Raw genomic sequence first — 23,265 nt, 5'->3', positions numbered from 1 at the left:
ATAATAAATTCTTGAAACTGTATAACATTAATTTTTTGTTTTGATAAACATAAAATTGAGTTTGAAAGTTTAATTAAAATTTGAAGTTAAACTAAACTTTTGAAAAAATACCCACAAATGTATACACAATTTCTTTAAAATACTTTTATATTGTATAAAGAACTCTTTCATTAAAAAAAGCTTTTATTTAGAATATTTTCTCATATCTCTTAATATGACTAATATTTATCTTAACCGTAAATACTTTCTGATATGTGATGAGTAAATCATAATCTTTAATAATATATAAATAAGTTTTTATATTATGCTAAGTACTTTAGTATTAATATACAATAAAGCACATTATAATATAATGGAATTAGTCTCTTCTAAAATGATTTGTCTTTAAGAGTTATAAGTACAAAATTTCATTTATATATTTACTGTAATGCTAATTTAGTTACTTTACATACATATACACAATACAATATTTTCTAAATTATTAAAAAAAAACAAATATAATAAAAATGTATAAAATACAATTACTTTAATTAAAAAAAACTTTCAAAAATAATATATTGTACTAGAATTTACATTACTGTATTACTATTTAAGATTAAGCTCTTCTATTATTGACTGCAAATTGTAAAGAAAGAATTTTTTTATTTTCATCAGGATCACTACTGGCAAACTTATTTTCCAAGTAAAAAAGATTACTATATGTAAATTTACATTTGGAATTGGCTTAGTTGTAAAACACAATGTCAAATTTTCCAGACGAAGAAAAATTTTGAAATTGTTGTTGAGGCAAATGTTTTGTTGTTTTTAAGAAAATTTCCTTGCGAAGTAAAATTTATTTGTATGATTTCTTTGGTCAATTTGTTTGTAAAAAATTTCCAAATCATTAAGAAAAATGCAGTGGTTGGCAATAATATAGACAGGTGAATTTGAATATTTACATACACAACATAAACATAGTTAGTTATCCAAAAATCTGCAGATTACAAGGTAGAAGATTACCAAAATTTCAGAAATCACTAAATAACAGACTTCAAATAAAATATAAGCTGTTGATTTCTTTCTTTTAAATCAAAAATTTCTCATCTTTAATGAGCAAATAAATTTAGATCACAAAACATAATAACTAACATTAGCACAATCTGAAATAATTTTGATAAGTTTCTAACAATTCTTTCCTAGAAAACTGCATTATATGTTATTACAGTAATAATCATAGAAATCATTGAAACAAGTTCTTAAAAAGTTAATTAATTTAATGTTATGTTAAAAAGTGAATAAATGAATAGAATGCTAAAAAATTTTAAAACATATTTTAAATAATTTTAAAGACTTATTTTCACATTTTATAGATCATATTTTATAATTTCTTTGTTTTAATGTTTTAAGGTTAAAAAAAAAATTACAATTTATAGAGCTTTTATACATTAAATCATAAATAATTAACTTCAACATCCTGTAAAGTTGATTATTTATTCTTTGGAACTTCATAATTTCAACTTATTTACAATAGAAGGGAAATTATAAATTAAAATTCTCCAAATAATTGATTGTAACAAAAAAAAAAAAAAACTATTTTTCAGTTATTGGTAATTTCAGCCAATAATTGAAAAGTGAATTTAATGCTCTACCCACAATCTTTCTCAAATTTTTCCATCTAGGAACTTGTAACTTAATAACTTTTTTTTAAATCTCAAATATATAAATAAGTTGTATATACACAACAATTTCCAGCACAACTAGTATCTTTACCCATATTAACAAGAGACACATAACATTACAAAGTAAAATTTTCTTCAAATAATCACAATAAAGTTTTAAAGACATCAAATTTATTTTTATTATGAAATTTGTTTTTACTATTTCATATTCTAATTTTAAGTTTATATGCTGACTGATGTTTTTGCACAAACTGATATCAGCTATACACCACATTTTGGGAGATGCTACGCTGCTAACTGAACTAATATAATATTAATAGAAGCTTCTACTTTATCATTTCAATAGATCGAATAATAGAAAAATTCATAAAGAATATTTTATTGAAATGATAAATTAAAGCACAACAATTTTTAAATTTACAACTTTCACAAAATCAAATTAACTTTAAAAAATAGTTAAATTGTTTTTGTTAAGTGTATTTGAAAAACAGAAGATGTCATTTTAAAAATGAATGAAAACATTTGCTTCTCAAAGTGAGTCCTTTTCTACTGCTGATTCTTTGGTTTGTGAAGTAGTGGATCTCAGATATTTGAAAAGCAGTTGATGATAAAAGAAATCAAAATATCTTTGGTAAATTGATCATGTATGGATAACAGCAGACAGTCCTAATTTTAATTAGGAAGATTTGTATCAATAATTTTGTTCTTTACTTTTTATTTTTAATATATTTTTCCCATCATTTACAATTATTATTATTATTATTTTAAAAATTTAAAATTTAATTAAACTGTAATGTTTAATGATGAAAATTCTATTTTCTTTTCTATTAATTCTGTAAGGATCACATATGGTTCTTTAGGGTATTTCTTTTTATTTAGAGTTCTTTAAGTTTAAACCATTCCTCTTATTCTGAAAAGTCCTGATGATAAAATTTAAGCTCAAAATCATTTAAGATAAATTTTGAAAATTATCACTCCAATAAATTATTTCCTGCAATTTTTTCCCATCATTTTATAATATTAAAACTGTGAATGAAATTAAACTGTTAACTAGGTGATAATTTTTTGCTCATTCATTTCTTTTCAATTTGACATAAAAATAATTAAAATGTTACTTTTGAAAGGTTATCAATGTTATGCTATTTCTTATTTTTTATAATGTATAAAATAGTAGAAAATTCTAATTCACTTTTTTAGGTTTTCTTTAGTGTATAAGTAGTTCTTTAAAAAGTGATAATGAAAATAAACAATGTAATTCCATTAGTACATTAAATCTGAATGACTTAAAAGATCGATAATAATTAATAAATAAATACTCAAATAATAAGTGAAATAAATGAGATACAGGAAAACATGAAAAGCAGTGTTGTACATTATTTATAAAATATCAGGTCAGTCCATAAGTCAGTGTGCATTTTTATGACCTTGAGAAAAATCTTGTTTTGCTGTTAAAAATGTCAGTCTAATGTGATAATTTTTACACCAAAGTGTTAAATTAGATCTCATTGGTATAATACTGTTCAGAATTGTGAACATTTCAGTTGTTTATTTTCATTTAAATGGAAGTAACCGACAAATATAAAAGACACGTTTTATACTTTTTATTTGGTGAGAATGCTACAAATACAGCCAAAAAAAATAAATACTGTACATAATCAAATCGTAATTAGGACTGCGCAGAAGTGGTTTGAAAGATTTAGAAACAACGATTTTAGTGTGGAGGATAAGGCTCGTACGGGAAGATCCGTCGACTTCGACGACGATGCTCTCTCCACACTAGTCGAAGCAGAACCATCTTTAACAGTTGACGAAATTGCGGAACGTTTAAATTCATCCCACGGAACTGTTTGTAGACACCTACGACAAATCGGAAAAGTTTCAAAGCTAGGAAAATGGACACCGCACGAACTGTCAATAGCTAACCGACAATAACGTGTAAACATTTGCATGTCTCTTTTATCCGGCATTGCTTTAGAACCTTTTCTTGGTAGATCGGTTACTGGAGACGAAAAATGGATCTTCTATAATAATGTGACAAGAAAAAACAATGGATGGATTGCGACGAGCAGCCAAAACCGACTGCAAAAGATGGGTCGCATCCAAAAAAAATTCTTTTGTCTGTTTGGTGGGATATGTCAGGTGTAACTCACTTTGAGCTGTTAGAACCTAATCAAACAATTACAGCTCAAATGTATTGTGAGCAATTACAGCGTTTAAATGAAAAATTGAGAAAAAAATCGACCGTCGTTAGTGAACAAAAAGCGGGTTCTCTCGCAGCGTAACAATGCCAGACCACACGCTGCAAAAATAACTGTACAGAAACTCGAAAGCTACAAGTGGGAAATTTTACCTCATCCACCATATTCGCCAGATATTGCTCCCAGTGATTATTGTCTTTTTCGCAGTTTGCAGAATTTTTTAAAAGGGAAAACTTTTGAAAATGAGAACGATGTAAAAAAGGCTATTTCTGAATATTTTGATTCAAAACCGAAATCATTTTACGAAGACGGAATTAAAAAGCTACCATCGAGATGGCAAAAAATTGTACAAAATAATGGTGAATACATTATAGATTGAAATAAAATTTAATTAAAATCTTTTGCTGCTTTTTTTGTAGATAAAAATACGCACAAACTTATGGACTGACCTGATAGGTACATTAAAGTATTATAAATTTAAAAAATAATAAAATAGTAAAATTTATTGTTTAAAATAGTTTTTAAGCAATAGACTTGAAAAATGGGTTTTCTTTCATTTCAATTCCATTCTAATTATTGTTTTCTTGTGATTTTCTTTAATTATTTAAACTATTACAAATGTAAGTGTTTGGGAAACACAAATGATAGTCCAAATTCAACTCAAGGAAAATACAAAAATACTAAAATTATCCTATGCAAGGCATTAATAATCCAGTAAGTAGCCAGTAGATTGCAAACTGCTCAGTAAATGAATTGCTTAGAAATTGATATGTATATAATACAATAACACTCTATGATTATTTTTGGAAAACATACCTCCTCTCTACAGTATTATAGAAATGCATCAATGCCATCTATCTGCATTCTTGTGATTTCTGATAGGAAACATTGATTTGGTTTTGGAATAGTTGATCATCACTAGTTAGAGAATGGATAGAACCTAATCAAAATACTCAAAAAAAATTGTTGTATGGTTGGTTGTACTAACTCTTATCATAATACACATACAACAGTTAAATTTTAGTTTTCCCAAAAAGTGGCAGAAAGAAAACAGAAGAAAAGAATGGATAAATGCTATAAGATTTTTATTTTTTATCACAAACATACCACTCTTTATGACTGTCACATTTTTAAAATTTTTGCTGCAAAGATTTTACATAAAATCAGACTATAACTTTTTAAAAATTAATTTATCAAAAATCCATTTATTTATTATGTCAGTTGGTTGTAGAAATCCATCAGTAATCAGATAAAACAAAAAAATGTTAGGGAAAAAAGTAAGTTTGAATGGCAGTTACAGTATCTAGGTCACATCTGCAATCTGGAAGCCACCATCCCCCACCCGCCATCACATGACACTATGTTTAATTTTAGTTGTACATGGTTCCCACGCTTTATAAAAAGTTTCTGATTAGTTTGTTTGTTATTTAAACATTAATTTTTTTTATTTAAATTAAAATTTCAGAGAGTTTATGAAAATGATGTATCAAAACTCCATTTGAGTTAAATAGTATGTCTACGAAAAAAGGCAGGATCTTGAGTACATCAGAACACTTGGCCATCAACATGATTTCAAACCATGCATCATAATGTCTATGATCAAAAGATACAGGCCAGAAATGGAAGACATACAGAAAAAAGATGCAGAGGCCAGGCCAATTGTTGAATATGTCATCCCTCTAGCACATATACAAAGAAATAGGAGCAGCTACAGAACATAGGATTATATTCAGAAGAAATCCTACCATCTATAAAACATGCAACCACCAACAATAAAGGAAACTTATAATAAAAATAAAAATGTTCGGTAGAAAAAATTTTATTTTCTTGTACATTACATAATGTGTGTTTAATTGTATAAATGATGTTCTATTATAAATTAAAAAATAAATAGAACTAATTACAAGATAATGACTGTCATTTAATTAAATGAAAAATTTGTTTTACTTACAAGAACATGGAAATCACAACAAAACACTTTCACTCACTGGCAATCACTGTATCACTTAAGTGTTTTCCTAACTAAACTTAAATTTGCCACTAGATGTTGCAGGAATGCAAAAATATAAAATCCTGCCTATATATTATTATAAATGTAGTCACACGGTATAGTCAATTCAAAAAATATGCTTACAATACAACTGAATGCATTCTATACAGTAAATAATTGAAAGTATAATGATCTTGTGTTTATTCCTTACAGCAGATTTTGTTTATTTAATCAAGGTTAATACTATATTACATAAATACAGTAAAACCTTGTTAAGTCAAAGTTTAAAGAATAAAAAATCCAAACTCCAAGTTAAACATTTTTGAATTAACAAGTTTAATACCCAATTTTTTCAAATTCTTCTGTGGCCATAAATATCCCATTATCACGTTTTTCTCAAGAATCTATTCAAAGTATGATTACACAATTGTTTATAGTTTATGGTGCTTTTGAGGGCATTATCAAGGCATCTCTTGTGTCCCATTAAGAGAGCTGGTTATCAGTAAAAAGATGTTGATGTGAGATTATAATGGTACATTGTTGTTTTCAGCATGGAGTCATAGTGTTTATTTATCTTAATTGTCTGTATTAATAAGAAACAAAAGAAAACAAAGACTGTGGACCTATCAAAGGGTAGAGGGTACAAGGAAAACAGGTTAAAATTAAAAGTACTGACAATTTCAATTTAACAAGACATTATTATATGGAAATCCCTATATACTGTGCCCAAGAACTGTAGACAGCTTGAAGTTGATGTGACTAATGTGAGTTAACATAGTTCAAGTTTCCTGTTAGAGAGGTTTCACTGTATATTATATAATAAATCATATGTAAAATGGTTTTATTAACACATATGTTACTGTGAAAGACCAAAATTAGAGAATGTCGAGATTCTCTGGTGAATGTCGACACATACGACAGCCCATTGGTGAAAAACCAAACAGCTGGTGATATTATTAATGTTACGTTATGTTAGTATAAGTTTAGATTAGATTTAGGTTTGTTTTAGGTTAGGGTGGATTGGGTTAGGTTAGTTTATGTTACGTTATGTAAAAAAATGTACTTCAGACAAGCAGCTGCAACTAATTCGAGAAATGGAAGGGAAGGCTATAGATGCTGTAATTGCAAAAATAAACTGTTCTACGACTAAATGCTAGGAACAATATTTTTATTCAACGTTCACATCAGTGCATGCTGAATGTCTGTGTAAGTGAGAAATAATGATATTTAGAAAATATTTCATACATGCACAAAACGACTGTGTAAATGCCGACATTCACCGGAGGATGACGACATTCGCAGGATTTTGGTCTTTCACAGTAACATGGATAAAATATGTCAAAATACTTTATAATTTAATATTGTTGAGGTTCGACTAAAACATTCAAAATGTCTTAATAATTAGTTTGTAAAATGTCTTAAAATACCATATTTTTAATAACCACAAAATAAACTATTTTATTCTGTACTAAACAAAAGCTACTTAGTAATTGATATAAATTATCATTATTTCTATACTAACATAGTTAATTTTTCAAAAATAATTTAGAAAATTGTCAAAAATTCTATGATAATAAAAATAGTTCAAGCATTAAAATGTATTTTGATTATCATATATGCAAATATATGGATGTATGCTCTAAGATAATAAGCTTCATGAATATTATACTTGTCTGTTTTAATGTTTACAGTACATCATGGATAAAAATAAAAACATAACAATAATATTGGTCTCATATTGAAAAACAATAATGTAAAGAATAATTTATTTTGATTAATTTACAAAATAAATTCTAAAAATTCTCAGCTAAGTATCTATTTTAATGAAACAAAACATTTTTGATTATTTTTAATAATTATCTTAGGTTGAATAACAGCTTGAGTGCAAAAGATATATTCAAAACAACCAGAAATAAATTGAATTTATCTTTGGAACTCAAGCTGTTATAAAATTGATGATGATTACTAAAAGTGATCAAAAACATTTTATTTCATTAAAATATTTTACTGGTAAATGAAGAATAAAAATGCAATAAAAAAAAAATGTTAGAGTAAAATAAAATAACTTATCATCATTTATTTTATTGGGCTGCAATTTGAAAAAATTGTAGACCTATAATTCCCCACTGTCATCCATCCATCTGTCTTTCCTTAATCTTGAGAACGGAGTTAGATAGATGAAAGACAAGACCAGATATAGAAACATTAGAGGCAGGAGGCCCTAATTAACTATATAAGAGCTTCTGATGCAAACTAGTCAAAAGTCATTTTATTTCAATTCAAAAATATGTCCCCTGAAAGGTGTTAGATGACTGACACTACTTTACTGTTAAAGGAAAAGTATGATGTACAGGGACAAGTCACTACTAATTTTAGGTGGAGAGAATATATTTTAAATTAAATAAATTAAAAATTGCAGCTCAGAATTGTGACAATGTCACAATAAATAATTGCCTGTTAGTATATTATTAAAGTTAAATAATGAAAAATTTTTGTATCATACACATACGTGCATGTTATAATATATGTATCTATTTAATTATAATTTATAAATTTTATTGTAAAATGCAGCAATAAGATCAAAATATTATTATTATTAAAATGAAATTTTATAGGTTAAATGTGTTTGTTTAAAACAATGTAGAAATTATTAAACAAAATATCACAGTTCAAGTATTTGTTGACTCAAAATTGTTATTGTATATATATATGTTTGTATATATATATACACAGGTATATATTAGTTAACATGTAATTTTAAAAGTCATTCTAATTATAAAGACATTTATTATTCATTGTAATTAACTCTTTTATGTAATCATTTATGGTTTAGAAATTTTTTAATGAGAAATCTGTATTATGTGAGTGTTGCTTTCTAAGAAATTTAGTTGAACTATACAAAATGTAAGCCAATAAGAATAAATACAAATCCCAATATTAGTAACAGTAAAAATAAAAACAGGAAACAAGAAGGAAATAAAGTGTTGTATTGTTTTACATAAAAGTAGTCTAAACAGCATTAAAAAATTTATCTCAAAAATAAAATTCTTATATTGTCATAAATAATTTTCAAAATATTTTTTAAGCAGTTGTATACACAAAACCATATTTAAGATTTAGAATATTTTTACTTATATATCAAATATAGCTATTTTAAATTTTTCACATAAAATCATAATATTTTGTAATAGTTATTTTCTGTTCACTTCAAGATTCATTCATTTGTAAAAAATAGTTCAAAGAAATAAATATTTCATTATAAAATAATATTATTAATAATAATAAAAATGAACATCTTTAAAAATTTATTACCTGTATTTCAGAATTGATCATATGAAAATAAAATTCATCGGGATTTTTATTTAATGCCTTTTGTCTTAGAACTCTAAGCTTGTTTTGCTTCCTATGATAATGCCTATTAAAAATAATACATTTTATTTAATTAGACATACTTCATATATATAATTTATACTTACAAAAAAATATTTTTTGAGATAAAATTATTATTTTTATAAAAAGTAAACATTAACTGTTATAAAATAATTATTTAATTTTTATTTTTAATATTTCCTATAGCTGGAATAAATTTTTATATTAAACATTTAATACACTGTTTAAAAAAATATTTAAATTTTTAGACAATCCAAATAATGATGACATTACTCATTAAAATAATATTTACAAATGAATAACAACAAAAAATAATTTTAATAAGTAATTAAAAAGGTTCCATATTTTTAATTTAAAATATTTAAATCTTCAATTCTTATAAGTTTAAAATTTTTTACACACATACATATCTAAAATAAAAATGATTAAATTTTCTCTTTCGTATGTAATAAAACAATTTTACAACAAGATTTTGTATATAGCACTTAAAATCAATTCAAACTTACAACAGTACTATGAATGGTGTCGACACTCCTTCATTTTAACCGACCAATAGGAACTTAAATGCCACATTTGTCACCCATCAAGCTTTTCACTAAAAATACAGGGAGAAGGAGTGAACTGTGTTCTCAGATGAGCAAGCTGCAGTCTCTCAGTTGGACTGCTAACCTTGGACATCTACGAATTGAGTGCATCCCCTCTTTCCATCCTTTTTGGTATGGAAATGTGGCAACTGATTTGAATTGTAAATTGCAACTGAATTAATGCTCTTCTGAACTTTTCAAAATAACTCAACAGAAAGAGGGGAAACTCTGGAGAAATCCCACCCGAATGTTGGAGTGACAGGCAGCATACAAAGCTTGATATCACCAGGGATGGACATTTTTCATTTGCAAATGACTCCTGGGGAGTATTTTTTAATTTGCTTGCCGTCAGTGTCGACTCTTCTTTTCGTCAAATTATTTTGCATCCCCGCACATCAGAGACGCACAAAATCAGGCAGAAGTCAACGACAGGCACCTTATGATGGCCTACCTTTCTCATGCAAATTGCCACTGGCAGATGACTCTGCCATCAGCACCATCTTTTGTACAAATGGGGTTTCTATGCAAATATTTAAGTCTTCCTGCACAAGTACACCTCAGTGGCCTTCCTATGTCCCCTCTCACTCCCACCCTGGGACTCCTCACCCTCTAGAACTGGAACCATGATATAACAAAAGGCAGTTCTCTGAATGGAAATCGAAAACAAACTTACTGAGTTGTAGTCTGGTCCTTGGGGAACCATTCCCATCATTTGTCATTATGAGAATGTTTAGTGACTAATGAACTTCAGGATAGAGATAGACATAAAATTGAGGAAACTAAATTGTCAAGCATGAACTAATTATCACAGCCATAGTGTCACTAATCAGCTGCTACCCAAGAATCAACACAGTTGGTAAACAGCGACAAACACAAATCATGCTTCAAAGAGCAGTTCTCATCAAATCATCTACATAGTATGTCCAACTTGAATGTACTGATAAAGATAGATATATAAATGAATAATTCATATCAATGACAATAACGAGTTAGTATTGTAGATTACAATTGAAAATATAATCAATAAAAAAATTTTTTAAATAAGTCATTTTTAATTTTTAAAACCTCTCTGTAAAAATGAACATATATCAACTCTGATATTTAGTCTTTCACTAAAAAATATTTATATTTTAAGTTAATGTTGTAATCCAAAAAGAAATTTTTTACATTTAATTTAAATTGAAAAATGTAATTTATTTATTTAAATGCTTAATTTTAATAAATGCAATATAGAATTTATCTATTCAATTTCTACAATTTCAAATAGTTTGCTTACAAACTTCCATACAGAATAGTCAAGACTTCCTTCAAGTTTAGAATATCAAATATATTTACATCAAACATTTTATTCTTAAGAAAACAGCTTAGAACAGTAGATCAATGCATTTTTGAAAGTTAATATAAAATTTTTAAAAATTCTAGTTCTTATATTTTCATACTAAAGCTTCATTTAAAACAAATTAACATTTCAGTGGTTTAAATTCAAAGATAATATTAACAATTTATAGTTTACTATTCAGATTTAATTAATATACTTGGCAAATGTTAACATCCTGTTGTTATACTATATATGCATGAATAATTTTTTTGCAATTAAAAATATAATACTTTTAACTGCAAAAAAATAATTCAAAATTTAATTTTGTAATTTTATTTTCAATAAATCATAAATCACCATTACAAAAATTAAAAAATCTTTAACAATTTTATATAATTAATATTAAAAACTACTTATGTAATACAAATAATGTATGACTTGTACGTAATATTTACATTAAACCAATACGCTACTAAACTTTAACTCATTTACCTCAACAAATATAAAAGTCTCAAAATACAGAGGTCAGTAAGTTTTTATTATATTTAAACACTAAGTGTATAACTTCATATAAAAAATTATTAAAATATTAATTTATATTTTAATATTTATATGTGATAAAAACATACCAGGTTTTATAATTTGATGTGTTAGTTTTACATTAAAAAAAAATTTAATTTTTTGATTTTAATCAGAAAAATAGCATGCAAATTATAATCTGACTTATTGAACTTATCTATGAGATAAACAAAACAATTCTTTTTCCTAACCAATTCTAAAGATATTGTATATTTCTGTCCAACATTTATAAGTTTCTATTGTAAACATCTATATGGTAACTATATTTCTGCAATCTTTTTCTAAATTTAACATAATATATTGTACAGTACATTGAATGCAAGAAAAACTCAGAAAAATTAAAATTTATAGACTCAAGCTTTGTTTTCTAGAGAAACTTTTCAGAACTTTAACTGCAATTGAGTAAATTATTCTATATTTACAATAATGAAAAACAAATTTGGCAAAATAATCTAATAAAATAAAGTACAAAAGAATGTTTGATAACTAATATGTTAAATTTAAAACAATTATTCTTTATACTGTATTAAATGATGTATATTAATAATAAATCACTACTGAAACTTGATTAATTCTTATTTTATGTATAACAAAACTTAAATAAATAGAACAACATTAGTAAATTTTCTAAATTCAAAATTCTTAAAAATAATCAACAATATTTATATAAATACAAAAAGAAAAAAATATAAATTAAAATACAGCTAAAAAGAATAAAAACTAAATGTAATTTACATTTACATTTATAAGTTATTAAATAAACTAACAGAAACAAAACTGAAAAATTAAACGTATAAAAATAAAAGTATATTTGATTTGAAGAACATAACAAAAGCAGAATTAAAAAAGTATATATTGTATTGTATACTGTAATTTTTAAAATACAGAAATTATATTATGTTTTAATTTTAATATTATTCAAAAATTCTTAAAAATTATAATTCAACTGTAATGAACTAAGAAATTAAAAATGTTAGTAAATTACTTACATTAAAATAAATAAATAAATAAAGTGAAATAATTAGAAATGATTAATAATAAATTGGTGTGTTTTAAAATAAAATTAACTTTAAAATTTCTTATTAATTATTATTGTTTAATGTTTATAAATTAAGGAAATTCTATCAAAAGAATAAAAGTTTAATAAAATTATTCTTTAAAAATGATGATGATGATTATTGTTTAATGTTAATTTATCATTTACAATAAAATTAGTTTTAAAAAATTACATAATATTTATATTATAAATATTATGAATTACATAATATTTATATTATAAATATTATGAATTACATATTACTTAACAGTCAGCACAATAAACTTTTAAAATCTCTTTACTAGAAACATTATTGGTAAATTAAATAAAATTTTGAATGTAAATTAAATTCAATGTAATTTTTTGTATGTTTATCTAATACCATTTTATAATTAATTAAATTATTGTATAAAATGCTCAACACTTTGTAGATATTGATTTATTTAAACCTAATCACTTTAAACAAATTTGCTTTTTATTATATTATATTATATATAATTTTGAACGAAACGTGTTTTATATGTATAAAAGATCATGTATGTATATAAATTTTACTGTTTCTGAAAATATTTTATATATTTTCAGAATATATACATTTTATAATTTCATATATTTTAATCATTTAATTTAATCTAAGATTACAAGTTTGTGTTGTTTTTTAATTAGTGTTTATAATAAATGCTTAAATTCAATAATATGTTTAATACACTGTATAATTTAAATGGTAAAAAATTTTTGATATATTTCTTACCTTGCTCTAAGCTTGTAATCTTTCTTTTTCTCTAAGAAACCAACTTGTTGACGACTTTCAGGCTGTGTTTTTAAACATTGAAATAAATATTTGCATTAGTAATTTAATAAACTATCATTATATTTAATATAGAATGCAAAAAAATAATATATTTAACATACTTAACTTAAAAAGTGTAACAGAAATATAATTTAATTCTTTAATATATTTAAGAAATTTTTATTGAATGGTTTATTAACTTTTTACTAAACTTTTTATTATTTTTCATTGAATATATTTAAGACAATGAAATACATGAAAGAATTTGTTCACTTATTAATCTGTTATTAAACAACTGAACAAATTCTTTCATTTTTTAACATTTTTTCTAGTCAATTAATAAAATAGCATCATTAATTGCTTGTGAATATTCTACTTAACTACAAAAAAAAACTGCTTACTGAGTTTAGAAATGCAGAAATGCTATATTTGTATCTTTATTAGAAATTAGACAATGTATATCAAAAATTATGTAAAAAAATATCATAAACAAATTTAAATATGTATGTAAATTTTATGTATTATAATTTTATTATTTCTGAAAATATAAGAAAGATTAAAAGAAGCAAAATTAAGTTTGAATTTAATCATCTAAATTCTTTTTCTGTATGTAATAGAAAAATAATTTAATTCTTTAATACATTTACAGAAATGTTTATTAAACGATTAAACAAACTTTTTATTATTCTTCATTGCATATTTCCAAAATGTTATATTTACATACTGATGCATGCTGTGAATACATGCTATAATTTTATTTTTAAAACTAAGTAACAGCATACAACACCTGTAGTTATTATATTTCTAAACAAACAAAGAAATAAACACTATATTATTTATTAAATATACTATGTTGTGTATAAATAATGAAATTTTGTTTTAGTAAAATTCATATTTTTAGAAATGGCAACAACTAAACTGTTTTACTAAGTAAACAAAACAATTCAAATAAAGAAAATTACTTTTGAAAAAAATTTGTTGAATATTCAAGGTCAAATCTTGGCTGGCAAGTGTCCCAAATCTATATATTCAAATACTTTTTTTTTGAAAAAAACATTTAATAAAATATTTTAATGACGTAAAACATGTATAGTATTTATCTGTCATTTAACAAATAATAGTTTTGCTTTTATTGTATTATTAATATACAGTAAGTGAGAACACTATAGTGATATTTCAATTTAAAAAATTGATCATTCTTTCTGTTTCTTTTAATAGATGTCAGTAAAACAATTGTTTAACATTACCAGTATGAGTCTTACTTGTGACCACTTCAATAATGTTTATTAACAAAACTCAATTTATAGTATAAATCAAGAGAAATTCCATTTCTATCCTCTAAATACATCAGCAGAAAAAATTGAAAAAGAAAAGCTGATTTACAGAAATCAAACTACTGGTACTTAAATTTAAAATATTTTTTGCATATTGTTTCACCTTCTACAATTTCCAATTGACAATGCATTTCATCTATATAGATTTATAATAGCACTATATTCCAAAAAAGTACGTAAAAAATCTCCAATATTTCTAAAAACATTTATACCATCAACAACATTTTTTAATTTTGGATTTTTCATTTGTAATATTGGTTACCACTGAGATTTCACTAAATAATTACTGTATCAGTACATTTACATTTCTTCGCTTCTCACAGAGTTCATCGTCACTATATAGCAGTGGTTCTTAATCTGCGATCCGCAAAACACAGGTGCTCCGTGAAGCCACTTCAAGTGTTCCGTTCTCTTTTGTTTATTAATAAATTCTGTTTGTTGTTTAACTGGTGTCATTTATTTGAATATCGCCTGTCTTATCGACGAGCCCATTCTCCTCCTCCACTCAACCTGACCGACCATTAACTCCAGACCGGAAACTGCCATCCTTGACAGTGGGCAGGTCTTGCCGACCTGTTAGCCGAGAAAAAGGAGGTATGACTTTGTCCTACCTCCCAGTACCCACAAACTGGTGTCAGGAGTGGGAGTTTGAACCTTTTGAATGATCGATAAGACGTAAAGGGCCATATTCAAGTAGGGAGACCCAGTCTGGTCGAAAAGGATCTCAATAATTCGGATTAGTAGATACGGGGAACTAGTAGATTTAATATAGGACCTAGATTTAAGTTAAGAAGTGAAGATAATGGCGGACGATCCTCAACCAATGGCAGGACCAGCAAACTCAGATCCGAACCCACATCCAGGTCCAAATCCAGCTCCAAACCCTCTTACTCTAGGACAGGTGTCGGCAGTTTGTCAAGTGAGAAGAGCCAAAATGTCATGGAAACAAGAAATCAAAAGTACCAGAGAGCCGCATCAAGGCTTAACTGCTTGGCCGATTGCCGGCCAACTGTGTTGAAGGACGCCCTCTAGTGCGCGTTACAGGCATTCCGTGACAATAATAAATTCCTATTACAAATATACTGAATTATTTATATTGTTATTGGCTATTGGCCAAATGAATAATAACAATTTATACTGTTAATGTAAATAATAATTTATATTGTTAATTTAAATGTGCAAAATATGACACAGGACAGGGGTGCCTCTAGTGGCTGTTTTTGGCATAACGTTACACGGACAGACGAACATGCATTCAATAGGTTATATATATAGATATGCTTTAAATGCTACCACTCGCATGCGATTCATATTGATCAACGCGAGTGGTCATGTGCGGACGGGCTAAAGAATGGTAGAGAGTATGCTGTACAAGTTGAAGTTTGTTTGGCAGCTCTATCTCATAAACTCATGTTATAAGGCTGCTTGAGATGAGGTGAGATTGGAGTTTATGTCCGAAGAGCCGCAAACGTCTATGCAAAGAGCCACATGTGGCTCGTGAGCCGCACTTTCCAACCCCTGCTCTAGGAGGTTTGGGGAGAATAATTCCTTTACTGGAGAAACAGGAGGCACCAGAGTTACAGATTTTTTTGACTCATTGGCAGATGTAGTGAGAGTAGCCGCCTGGTCAAAGGCCCAAATGCTGGCCATAGCAAAACTTAAACTTACTGGGAGCTTGAGAGCTTATCTGAGAAGCTATTTGTATGATATACTTCAAAGATGTGAAAAGTGTTTGCACATAAGTGAAGATCACTTGAATGATGTAATCTTCAAAACATAAGTAGATAAATTATTAAATAAGGTTGGTGAAAAGTAACTAGGCATTGAAAACTTACTATAATTTCTGTATTTCTAATGCTAATATGATAAAAATTATTCAACATGTGCCTTATTAAATGGAAATAGAAGATGCAAACCTTAAAATTCAATGTAGGTATCAGCACCATCCACCAACAAGTTTTCCTCAGATCATGATGTGGATAAACAGTCACTTCTCTGTGCATCTGCAACCAAACCTGTGGTCATTTTAGCTTCAAATGACAATTCTTGATTATTTCCAGACAGATTCTGGCACTATATGCCATCATCTCTGCACAGCAGCCACTGATTTCTATACCTCATAGCATGCAGAAATTTATGTACACTCCTGAACAGACAAGTGGTCAGGTCACCATCTTTTTTGCCTCTGAATATACAGCCTCTCTCAGTCATTGCCCACACCACCAATGCAGAAATTATAAAATTCCATTGATTGATGTACATGCACACTCAAATTCAATTATGATTGCATTATTATTACAAAAATTATAGCAATTTCTCAATGCCTAGTTACTTTCCACTCACCCTGTATATTTGAAATCTTGTATATGAAAATTTGTGTAAAAATATTCAACAAGTTAACGACTATTTATATTTGTTTGTTTTTTTGTATATATATTTATGTATGTTCAATTTTGAAAATTTATGTACAGTACCATACATAAGCATTCAGAAGTACTGTACATAGTAACATAATACATAATACAGGTAGTTCAAAATGAAATAAATTATATTGCACTGAATACAAAATCATAATTTTAATAAGATATTTAATACTTGTATCTAATTTAAATTATGAATTTGGAGATAGTGCATATAATTTATTTCATTTTGAACTATTACGTTAATATTTCTAAAATAACAAGATGGTTTGTCTTAATAAATGCTTATTTTGAGCAATAAATATTGGTAGTATGAGCATTTCATGACGAATAATAAACAGACATCTAAATGGAACTTTTCTTATGGCCGATAGAAAGAAATCTGAATTAATAAAAAGCATTTATAAAGATAAACTTTAATTTTACATAGCATAATCAAGCATTTAAATCAGATGCAGATAAATTCTAATCATTTTAGATTAAGAAAGCTTTAAATATCATAAAACTTTTTCTTCATTATGATTTCATTTTCAAGACTAGAACATGTATTGAAATAAAGATACTAAATTTTATTTTGTATGTTACAGATACTTATTTCTAATGAGCAATCTATTCTGACATCATCACAATGCTGGGCTGCAATTTTTAATTATATTTTAAATTTATTTAATTTAAAATATATGCTCTCCACCTCAAATTATTAATAGTGTCTTGTCCTTGTACATCATACTTTTCCTTTCATAATAGAACCATGCTGATCATCTATTAACTGCTTTCAGGGGAAGTTTTGAATTAAAATAACATGGACTTCCAGTTTGCATCAGAAGTTCATATATAGTTAATCAGAGCCTCCAGTCCCCATGGTTTCCACATCTGGTTTCGGATTTCATCCATTTAACTTCATTCTCAAAATTAAGGAAAGACAGCCTATAGTGAGAATTTATAGGTCTAATAACTACCTCTTTGAACTACCGGTAACAGGTTAAAAGGTAGTTGTTATTATTTTCCAGTGTTGAGATAGGGTTTAGCATTTATAGGTCTACAATTTTTCAAATTGCAGCCCAACAAATTGTGCTTTTCTCAGATTAGACCTAGGAAATATGTGCCCTGACAAATACATACTGGTGTCAATTTCTAAGTGCACATAGGTATCAATTAAGTACTAGTTTTCTAAAAGTATAATAAATATTTTTAGTTACAATATATACTTTTAGATCAGTGGTCCCAAACTTATTATGCCCACAGACCCCTTCTCATAGCAAAAACCAAAAACAATGACGGAGTTTTCAAATATGTTTCTTTGATTGTTTTAAAAAAAAGTTAAATCTTTATCTTTTGACAAAAGTCCATAGTGACAAAAATGTTCCTTAAGCTTAGAAGATTTCATTGATTCTTTGACAAAGTTATATTGCATAGAAGGCTCAGAGGTAAAGTACTATTTGTTGGTAATGGAATAAAGCCATATTTTAAATATTTCAACACTATATTGTCTGCATCTTTTCTTCAGCTCACTAATATTATTATCTGTAAAAAAGGGGCACAAATTTAAGATACAAGCAAATAAAACAAATGATTTCTTTGCAAAAAACCACTATTTATTCATAAAACGGTTTCTTGTTTTTTGGAAAGAATTTATTTTAATTTGAAAATGGAATAATACTACAAAGTAACACTCAAATCAATTAATTATTTAAGATATAAGGGTAAAATTTTAAATAATAATAAATAAATAAATAAAATATTGGTAAATATTACATAATAAAACTATTAAATAAATTAACTTTAACAAAAGTATTGTGGTTGTAATCTATTCTATTTCATCGACCTCTACAGTTTTCTTAGACTCTGCAGTCCCCTTATCCCTTTCTCAAGTCCAGAGCACTGCCCTGTCCTTCAGTCCGCTCTGAGATCTTGACCAAGGAATGGCTCTTCTGTTGGCAATTTTGCCTCAAGCTTCCTCCTGTCTTTTGTTTTCTCCAAAATTCAGAGAAACGATAATCCCCCTATCCTTTTGTTCTACCAAGAGTTCTGAGAACAGATAATCCCTCCTTAAGGCAATAAGAGTTAATAAAAAAGTTTCTAGAAGGAAGTTATGACAAAAAGGGAAGAACAGAATATAAAGAAAATATAAAATATAACTAAAATACATATAACAATGTGGCTGACGGCCACAGTATAATTTTACTTATGAATTTAATATACAAGAAGATATCAAATGTGTTCAAAAATACTTACGTAACGTACTCTATCTTCATTACAATAAAAAAAATTATACAACTTTCTGTTCAAAACTTGGAAAATTTGTTGTATGCCCTTCACATCACACACAAAACAGAATTAAATTGTTGATTAGATGCACAACTCGTCTAGTGTCATATTTTAGACAAGTTATTGCATGTAGCGGTGAGATTCTGTTCATGATCAAACCTGCATAGATAGGCGGCCGTGGTTGGCTCAACTCTCACCGTGCAATGCTTGTCACTAGTTGTTGAATCTAACTTGTATTTTGTATTTTATGTACCTATATACTTATATTTTACTTAGAATGTAAAAATGGCTACCAATTTATTTATTGCTATTTATTTTTAACTATCCTAATAATGAAAATGGGTCACAATTCTTTTACTTTATCTTAAACTTTTCGCGAACCCCCTGACGTTGTCCACGTACCCCCAAATTAATTTTAATTTACCACAGACCCCCAAAGTAATACCAAGGACCCCTAGGGGTCTGTAGGAACCACTTTGAGAACCACTGTTTTAGATGCTTATGCATATATATGCATTTTCATATAAAATTCTAAACAAAATAATTTCCATTTATTAAAGTTTTCTTTTTTTTATTACAATCTTTTTTTAATCAAGTTTTACTTATGTAATTCAGTTTATTTCATCAAGTTCTACAAACGGTAATACATATCATCATCTCCATAATTAAAATATTATAGAATTTAAATAATTTTAAAATATTAAACAAAAATTATAATTTATAAAATCAAAACTTTTTATATTAACAATTAATTATTTTGTCTCAGTCTCAGTCTGTAATTATAAGACTAAAGTGACATTTGCACTGTTTCCATACATTTATCTTTTCAAATAAAAATATGCAATAAAGTTATTTCTCAATATGTAATCATCAAAATATTTTCAAGTTCAAACAATTAAGAATGGCAACTGATTTTTTTCTATTTTGTTAAATTCCTTTTCTAATTTATTAATTTTTTATTTACTGGAAAATATCAAACACATGAAAATCATACACTTTGTCTAATTTTATATGTATGTATGTATGTATGTATGTATGTATGTATGTATGTCTAATTCTAAATACTAAAATATAGATATTTTCTTGTTTTGCTGTGTAAAAAAATGCATGAAGATAATGCATATGTAATGATGATATATAAAACAATCAAACCGTGATTTAGCATTACCATTTAATCACCTCTGGTACTATTGACTGTAGCATTAAACAGGACCTTATACAAGAATTAAATAGTAGTGAGATCTACACAAGTTTGTGCTTGAGTGTTTAAATTCATATGGTTTGGTGATGACAATGTGGTTTGCAATGCAAAATCAGATATTCAGTAATTCACGTATATTGAAGGGTTCTCCATTTATTATTAATGGGAAGGATCTGTTCACAAGCATTGATTACACTTTACAAGGATGGTGCTATTTAGGTTAGGAGGATGCTATATCATTTAACTGTGTGTGTGTGCTTGCAGTATTCAAAAGAATATAAAAAATATACTTTAAATATCAAATATAAGAACAACTAGCTAGTAGCATAAAATTAGTAATTATTGCACATAATCAACTGTCAGAATCAGAAAGTTAAAACATTAAGAATAGTGAAAAATAAAAAAGACAATAATTAATCTATTTTTTTTTATAAATGTTGAAGAATGTGGCAAAACTATAACTTTAATAATTTATGTCTCCTATAAAATTAATCAATAATTTTTAACTTCAATTTTATATCTTTATATTTTAATAGTGTTGAATAACATTTAGTGATTTTAGATCACTTACTAAATATATACTAAAAGATAAATTAGCATAAATGAATTGAGTGCAAATCTTGATAAAATATACTAATATTAAAATGTATAATTATGTATATTTTCCATTGTAAGTTTCTTATTCCTCTTCAACCCAACTGCTGGTGGAGAGTAAGTTTGTCAGTCACTAGTCTCCTTTCCAGAACCAGCTCTTAACAGCAAACAGTTCTCTCTTGTTTGATAGTATCCATAAACTTAATTTTTCTCCTTTCTCTTCTAGTATTTCTTTACATATATCAAGTAGTGTACCACTCCAATTGAAATGTCAAATCAAATGGAGAGTAACATTGTTTATTCTCTTCAAAGTGTTTTAGGATGTTGTATTTTTCACCAATTAATTTGAGAACATTGCCCTTTTTTTATTTTATCCAGCCATGGTATTTTCATCATTAGCATCAACATTGCATCTCAAAAATATAGAGTCATTATTATACAGTAGAGCATCGATTATCCGACTCAATTGGGGACTGAGGTTGGTCAGATAACTGAAAAAACAGATAACCGAAAAGTATGAAAAAATACATTATTAGTATATTAGTATATCCCATGTAATTTGTATATTAGCATATTGCTATTAACCTACTTTGCGTTGAATTTTCATAGATGTTAAGTCTAACAAAATTTTTTTTAAATAATAATCGTCGCTATCGTATCGTTAAAAATTATTTCTTTATTTTCCACAAAATAAAGACAAAATAAAAAATTAAGCATGGTTTAAATACTGGCCTCCCTTTCATAGTCGAGCCAGTGTTGCCAGCTAAAACAGGCTAAAATTTAACAAAAATAATATTAAAGTATCCAAGACATAGCCAAATATTGTAGTGCCACATCACTAGCGGACATTTGAATTTGCTGACTAGAATGCAGTCGGTTAACTGATAAGTCGGTTAATTGGGGGTCGGATAATTGATGCTCTACTGTATCATCATTAAATCAGACATGATCTTTCATGTATGAAATCTTTTTTTCTTATTAAAAGCAAGTTTTGCTGGGATAATTCTTAATGCAACATCCTTTTGGCATTTACCACCTGAGGAAATAAGACTGCCAAGTATTAGTACAAATTTATCTGTATTCATTTTCATCTTCTATTGATACATTTTTACCTCATTCCCCATCCTTACTACATTTTTTTATTTTAGTTTTCTTTTTGTTAATGTTCATTCAGCATTTATTCCTCAACAAATCATCCATCTCTTACAGAGAATGTTATAGGCATTAGATGTAATAAGTATGATATCTGCAAATTGGATTGTTTTACAATCTGCCTTTAGGTCTGCAAACTCCTAACCTATGCATAAATATATTCAATAAAACTTTTGAAATAGTTTTTCCAGAACCACACTCAACAAAACATTCTTTCATATACGGATATGCACCTCTTATTGTATGTGGCTTCCGGAAAAACTATCACATAAGTTTTATTGAATATATAAGGAAAAGGGAGTGAGTGAAAAAAAAAACTAGACATATTTTTATACTAAGTCATTTTAGCTGAATTTTCTTTCTTAATTGCTTATGCTGTACATAAAGTTAAATTAACAGACATGTGAGAACATGAGAAAATAAGTGGAACAACAAATTTTTCATAGAAATGTGAAGGTACATTTTAAAAATTCAATAGATGCAGAAGAAAAGGTTAAGAAAACCAATGACTTAAAAAAATAAAAAAGACACAAAAATCAGAAACTGAATCTAATTGGTTAAGTAGAACAGGAAGAAACTTTAAATAATTTTCTAAAGAATTTTAATTGAGTCACTAAAATCTGATTTTTTAAAAAATTTTAACTATTTTGAATACAAGAAATGATTTCTTTTCTGCTTGAATTCTGTTTTTTTTATAAAGACAAAATCTTATCATTTGATAAACACAAAACTTAATTGTATTAAAAACTGTTT

General features: G+C 26.7%; 1 protein-coding gene across 5 annotated transcripts in view; it reads right to left on the bottom strand.

Moving 5' to 3' along the window:
• LOC136979050 (probable U3 small nucleolar RNA-associated protein 11) overlaps positions 1-23,265 on the bottom strand; it is a 164,335-nt gene that overhangs the window by 40,380 nt on the left and 100,690 nt on the right. For all 5 annotated transcript variants that reach the window (XM_067274947.1, XM_067274945.1, XM_067274944.1 and 2 more), the window contains 2 exons: positions 13,505-13,566; positions 9,159-9,261 (listed from right to left, as the gene is read on the bottom strand). In XM_067274947.1, coding sequence (XP_067131048.1) covers positions 9,159-9,261; positions 13,505-13,566 — 165 coding nt within the window. The remainder of the gene's footprint in view (positions 1-9,158; positions 9,262-13,504; positions 13,567-23,265) is intronic.

This window comes from Centruroides vittatus, unplaced genomic scaffold, assembly GCF_030686945.1.
Source record: "Centruroides vittatus isolate TY-2023 unplaced genomic scaffold, ASM3068694v2 contig_575, whole genome shotgun sequence".
NCBI lineage: Eukaryota > Metazoa > Arthropoda > Arachnida > Scorpiones > Buthidae > Centruroides > Centruroides vittatus.
The sequence above is the reverse complement of the archived record's forward strand: the minus strand, read 5'-3'. Positions and strand labels throughout refer to the sequence as shown.